Here is a 6,038-nt window from a genome sequence, read left to right as displayed (position 1 = left end):
GGAATTGACAGGGGGCGGGGGGGAGAGGCCCAGGCAGAGCCGCTGGCGAGCCCCCTGGTGTGACACACGGCCTCACAGTGGCCTCTGTCGTGCCGTGGCCCCCATCTGAGTGCCAGAGCGAAGGCCGCCTCTTGCTTGCCGCCGGCACCCAGCTCTGCGGCAAGCGTGGCGGGCAGCAGTGAACGAATGGCGTGTCCCTCACAGAGCCTGGATCTGACCGCCAGGAAGATGATCCACGAGGGGCCCCTGACCTGGAGGATCAGCAAGGACAAGACCTTGGGTGGGTGCCCCCGCCCTGCCCTCCAGCCCGCACACCCAGGGGCCGACAGGGCTCCTACAGCCGCGCCCAGGGAGGGGGCGCGGGACTCTGGCCCTGTGTCTGGGGGCGGGGCCCAGAGGAGACTCCTCACAGCGCCCCCCCGCCCCCCAGACCTGCACGTGCTGCTGCTGGACGACGTCCTGGTGCTGCTGCAGAAGCAGGACGAGAGGCTGCTGCTCAAGTGCCACAGCAAGACGGCCGCCGGCTCCTCGGACAGCAGGCAGACCTTCAGCCCCGTGCTCAAGCTCAACGCCGTGCTCATCCGCTCCGTGGCCACAGGTGCGCGCCGGGCCGGCGCAGGAGGGCGGGTGGGCTGTGGGGGGCCCTGACCAAAGCAGGAGGGCGGGGCCTGGGACGGGGTCCGGGTGGGGAGGGAACGGTGTGTGCGGCAAGGGGCCCTCGGCCCACTTTCTTCATCTATAATTCGGGGCGAGGCCCCCCTGCCTCTGGCAGGGTGGGCGGCAGCGAGTGTGAGGCAGGGCAGGGGGAGTGGGAGCTGCCGTGAGGAGGGCCTGAGGGTCCAGAACTGCCTCTGGCTTTCCTGTACGTGCCCCTGCGTGCTTCCGGTGGCCAGCTGTGTCCCGCTGTGGTCCCCACCCCGGGTCGAGGGTCAGGGCTTCGAGCACCTTGTGGCCCTGGCTGGGGCTGCCGTCCGGCCCTGCCACCCCCACGCAGATCCTTCCCCTTCCTCACACAGACAAACGGGCCTTCTTCATCATCTGCACCTCCGAGCTGGGCCCCCCCCAGATCTATGAGCTGGTGGCCCTGACGTCGTCGGACAAGAACACGTAAGAATTGAAGGCCCAGGGCGGTGTGCATGAGTGGCGGGCAGTGAGGCCCAGCCAAGAAGCAGGGGACGGGGCGCAGGAGAGGGAGACAGGGCAGGGCAGCAGGCTCACGGGGCCCACCAGGTCTCCAGTGTGTCAGTGGTCTTTCTTTGTCCCCACCAAGCACGTCTGCCTCCAGGGCCATCACTCGTCCCTCGTTCCCTCATAACAGCTACGTGAGGCAGCTCCACCTAGTCAGCGTCTTAGCCTCAGGGTTGTCACCTGTGCGTCTTGATGCCCGTGAGAGGCTGTTTAAAGACAGAGCAGACAGGGAGTGCTAAGCCCAGAGCATAGCACGGGGGGCTGCACACCCCGCGGGGAGGGTCTGCGGGGGCATGCCCAGGCCCAGGCTTTACCACCCGCCCTCTGCTCCTGCTGAACCACAGGTGGATGGAGCTCTTGGAGGAGGCCGTGCGGAATGCCACCAGGCGCCCGGGAGCTGCCCCAGCGTTCGCCCATCCCCCACCACCCGGTGCCCAGGAACCGGCCCAGCAGAGCCTCACACCCAGCAGGTGCCCACCCCCACCCTCAGGTCCCCCTACCTCCACCTTCAGTCCCTGTCTGCTCTCCCCCAACCTGGCTGTCAGGGAGACCCCCCCCCCCACCCCCCAGGCGGGGTGGGGGGTGTAGGGTCGGGGCCAGGAGGAGCGGGCCAGCACCCACCCTCCTCTCTAGACGACCGACCTGTGGTAGGAGCTTAGCACCTCCCTTTCTGGACCAGCCTGCAGCCTCTGCCCTGACGTCAGAGGCAGGGCAGCATCCATGAGCTCCCCCTCCTGGCGGGCAGAGCGGCGGGTGACTCCCACTGGTTTCTCCCCGCAGGGTAGGACTGGATGGCTCAGATGTGCTCCACGGCGACCCGGGACCTGAGGAGCTGTCTGGAGGTGTGTTCTGGAACTATCCCTGTGGGGGCCCTCCAGGCCATTGATGGTGGGACAGGTCAGGGGGTGGTCGGGTGCCAGTGTGAGGTGATGGGAGGGGTCGTTGGGGCTGGAAGCATGAGGCTTGGGTCAGAACAGAGAAGTGACTGAGAAGGGGCCCAGAAGGGAAGGAGAGCAGACCCAAGTAGGTGTGGACGAGCTCACTTGAGCAGAGGCGCCCACCCTGGCTCTCTGGGTGACAGGAGTTAGGCAGTGGAGGGAGAGGGCCCCCTGCCTCCTCCAGCTGGGTGTTTCCATGAAGACTGGCACGCCCATGGGACACTGGCCTGCGCTCTACGGTGGCCTTTTCCATAGCGCCGCCCCCTTCCAGCCTGCCTGGAGAGTTTGCTGTGGTTTATTTCCCGCTGCATCTCCCCGCTAGGCTTAGGCTCCACGCCTGCAGGGGGCTTTGCATCAGCACTAACGTCTGCCAGGGGCTCGGGGCAGCGTCTGGTCGTAGTCTGTAGGGCTTCGCTACACCTTTGTGGAGTGAGTCCGTGTTCTCGGCCGCTTAAACCCAGAGCTGGGCGAGGAAGGGGCCCCCCACGCGTGCCTTCCTTCCCCTTCTCATGCCGTCCCCCCACCCCACGCAGGCCCTGGGCCCCAGCAGAGGGTCAAGGGGAAGCACCCGGTCCCACTCGAGGATCCCGAGCAGGAGGGCAGCATGGAGGAGGAGCCGGGCGCCCCGCCCCACCCCTCCATGGCCCTGGATGCAGAGGACAGGGGCCACAGGACCAGGGATCCCACCCTCCTGTCCCTCCCGGGCCCTCTGGTGGTGGAAGGGCTCGCTGATGCAGCCCTCCAAGATGGTGAGTGCCTTCCAGGCCCCACAGACCCCTCTGCCCTCCGCCTGCTGGAAGGCTCTCCCCGGGCCGTGCTTGAGGAGGAGGGACACACACCCCATGTGACCCCCTGTCCACTCGCTCCGCCCTGTGGGGGAGGGGAGCGGGGCCCCAGGCGTGGTATGCGGGGAAGCCAGCACCCTCTCCCCCTCCAGTGGAGAGCCTGCGGCGCCTGATCCTGTGGGGCCTGCTGCCCGGCCACCCTGAGGGAGCCCAGGCTGCCGGGGAGCCCGAGGGCGACCGCACCCCTACGCCTTCGCTCACAAGCAACGCCTCTCAGCCCCGCAAGCCCGGCTCCCCGGGGCCAGAGAGGGAGCAGCCAGAGCAGCAGGACGTGGTGCTCTGTTCTTTGGAGCACCTGCCCCCCCGGGCCAGGAACTCTGGGGTCTGGGAGTCTCCCCAGCTGGACAGGAATCCAGAGGAAGAGGCTCTGAGCACAGAGGCAGCAGGAAGCTACAAAGTTGTAAGAAAAGGTAAATAAGCGGGGACGCCTGCTGGGGAGACAGATGCCTGGTTTGCTAGAGGAAGGCCTTGCGAAGGGCCCCTCATCTGGGAAAGCGTGCACAGAGGTTCCCAGATCCCGGGGGGAGACGCCGCCACCACACGAAGGCTTCGGGGCCGGGCAGCCAAGGTCCAGAGCCTGTTGCCTCACATCCGCGTGACCTTAAGCGAAATCGTGAACCCTCTCTGAACACCAGTGCGTAACACGAGGGTGTCACCTAGGGCTTGGCACAAACCCGCTGTCCACAAAAGCCTCCACTAGCTTTTCTCCCAGGTGGCCCAGCCCTAAGGAAAAGCTGAGGCTCTCTTCAGGGGCCTCAGACCCGGGACAGGTGCTTACACCCCCCGTAGCTGGTGGCCGGTGGCCGTGGGGAGGGCACTGCCAGCGCGGGAGCAGGGGGCACACGAGGCTGCAGGGCAAAGCTGGGGTGCAGGGCGAACCATTGTGGTGGTGAGAGCACGCCCTGACTTGGAGCATCGTGGGCGGCATTGCGCAAGAAGAGCCCAGACCAGCTAGGATGGGGGCCCGGGAGGGGTTCGGGTCCCCGGTGCCGGGGACAGGGACGTGGTCTGAGGAGGCAACGGGAACAGTGTTCACAAGGCCCCGAGGTCCTGTCCTCCCAGTGCTCAGCTCCGCCTCCCCTCTGCCCAAGGTCCGCCCTCTCTCCTGGGTTTCTGGGCGCTGCCCTTCCTTCCCTGTGCTTCGGTGAGCTGGTGGCGGGTTCTCTGGGCCCCCGGGCGTCTGCATGGGTGCCTGCATTCACTGTGTTCCTCCTTTCTTTTCCTCTCCTGCCGCCTTCTCCCGCCCCCTCTTTCCTTCTCTCCTGGTGCTCTCTCTCCCTGGTGGTGGTGCTGGTCCAGCTGAGGTGGCGGGCGGCAAGGCTGTCCCCACACTGCCCACGAGTGGCCAGTCAGGGCCTGAGCCAACCGAAGCGGAAGGCGGAGCCACGGCCTCGGGTAACGAACTTCTTGGAGGTGGAGCCTGCGGGGCTCTGGGAGTAGACCCCTGCCTACAGCCACGGGCGCCCCCCACCCCCACTGCGTCCTCCCTCCCTCATGGGGACTGGGCCTCTGGGACTGGGCTAGTCGGGCCGGTGCTGAATAGGGTAGGGAGCACCCAGCCCTGCACCCGGAGCCACGCTGCAGGGCCACTGTGGAAGAGGCGCACGTGGTGTCCCAGGGCCCGTGGTGTCTCCCCTCCTCCCCGCTCCAGCAGCATTGCGTTCCGTCCTGGAGCTGAGGGGCCCCTAGGACCCTGCAGGTGGGCGCAGGGGCTGTGCGAGGGTCATCAGTGGAGCTTGAGATGGGGCAGATGTGACGGAGCCTCCTTTTCCCAAGCGCCCACAGCCAGCCCTGCTTCCTTACCCCCTCCAGGGATGGGGCGGGGGGGAGGGGGCTCTCCCTAACCTCCACTGCCGAGCACCTTCCCTCTGCATGGGCCAAGCTTAGCAGAAGTACCATCCAGAAGGCTTTCTGGAGGAGGAGGGCCTTTATGGGACCTGTGTGCAGTATGAGGCCAGCAGGCGTAGCCGAGCTCGTCCGCAGGACGGCAGCGCGGGCCCCGGGTCCCACCCATCCACGTGGGGGGCACCCAGGCCGCCGCTTCCTCCCTGTCAGCCTCCTAACCCCCTCCTCTTGCCGTGGGGACAGGGAACTGTTTCTATGTCAGCATGCCAGCAGGACCCCCAGACTCCAGCACCGACCCCTCGGGGGTGCCCACAAGCCCCTTCCAGCCTGACAGCCTCCCTGCCTGGCAGACAGAGCCTTGGCTCCTGGGGGAGGGTGGCCGCAGGCACCCCAGCCGCTCCCCCCCCAGCCTGGCCCTCGGGGACACGAGCAGCATCTTCCACACCATCGAGCAGCTCACTGTCAAGCTCCACAGGCTCAAGGTGAGGGGGCAGAGCCCGGTCCCTCATCCCAAGGCCCATCACCCCCAGGGCCGTGACATGCAGGACCCGGGTCCCACACAGCCCTGCTGCCCCTCCAGGACATGGAGCGGGCCCACAGAGAGCTGCTCAGGTCCCTCGGGGGAGAGTCATCTGGTGGCACCACACCTGTGGGCAGTTTCCACGCAGAGACGGCTAGATGGACAGACCACTCCCTGTCACCTCCAGCCAAGGATGCCCTGGCCTCAGACTCCAGGGACAGCCACCAGCCAGGGCCATGGTCTGAGGACGGTGAGTGTGGCAATGCCCCCTGGGAACCCACGCAGGGGAGGGGGAGGAGGGCTCTGGGAAGGGGCCTCGTCACCCGCACCCGGTACATTCATTCACACCCTCAGCTTCAGAAAGGGATTTCTCCTAGAAGCGGGGAATTTAGTTTCAGACCCCATTTCCTTGGAGCAGAGAGAGGCCGAACAGGGCTTGCTGCTCTCCCTACTCAAACCGGCTCCTGACAGGTGGGCCAGCCCTAGCCGGGGGGCAGGGGGAGGCCAGGGACACAGCACACCGCTGCCCATGGACTTGGGCTTGACCGAACAAGTGGGGGCAGCAGACTGCCCCTTCCAGGCCTCATTAGAAACCCCACCCTCACCTCTCGAGTTTGAGGGCCATGCAGGTGAACCCGAACAGGGAGGCTCACTGCCCTCCCCGCTCCCCCCCCCCCCACAGGCTCCGACACACCCCTGGAA

General features: G+C 66.7%; 1 protein-coding gene across 8 annotated transcripts in view; it reads left to right on the top strand.

Moving 5' to 3' along the window:
- The window catches only part of ARHGEF11 (Rho guanine nucleotide exchange factor 11), a 90,323-nt gene that overhangs the window by 83,235 nt on the left and 1,050 nt on the right, over nucleotides 1–6,038 (top strand). For 7 of the 8 annotated variants that reach the window (XM_077764213.1, XM_077764210.1, XM_077764208.1 and 4 more), the window contains 10 exons: nucleotides 205–280; nucleotides 431–598; nucleotides 1,017–1,107; nucleotides 1,533–1,658; nucleotides 1,969–2,030; nucleotides 2,660–2,875; nucleotides 3,064–3,381; nucleotides 4,271–4,366; nucleotides 5,060–5,298; nucleotides 5,397–5,586. In XM_077764213.1, coding sequence (XP_077620339.1) covers nucleotides 205–280; nucleotides 431–598; nucleotides 1,017–1,107; nucleotides 1,533–1,658; nucleotides 1,969–2,030; nucleotides 2,660–2,875; nucleotides 3,064–3,381; nucleotides 4,271–4,366; nucleotides 5,060–5,298; nucleotides 5,397–5,586 — 1,582 coding nt within the window. The remainder of the gene's footprint in view (nucleotides 1–204; nucleotides 281–430; nucleotides 599–1,016; nucleotides 1,108–1,532; nucleotides 1,659–1,968; nucleotides 2,031–2,659; nucleotides 2,876–3,063; nucleotides 3,382–4,270; nucleotides 4,367–5,059; nucleotides 5,299–5,396; nucleotides 5,587–6,038) is intronic. The other variant, XM_077764211.1, reaches the window with a different exon arrangement.

Source organism: Crocuta crocuta, unplaced genomic scaffold, assembly GCF_008692635.1.
Source record: "Crocuta crocuta isolate KB4526 unplaced genomic scaffold, BGI_CrCroc_1.0 scaffold528, whole genome shotgun sequence".
In the NCBI taxonomy this organism is placed as follows: Eukaryota; Metazoa; Chordata; class Mammalia; order Carnivora; family Hyaenidae; genus Crocuta; species Crocuta crocuta.
This window is presented reverse-complemented; position numbering and strand designations above follow the sequence as displayed.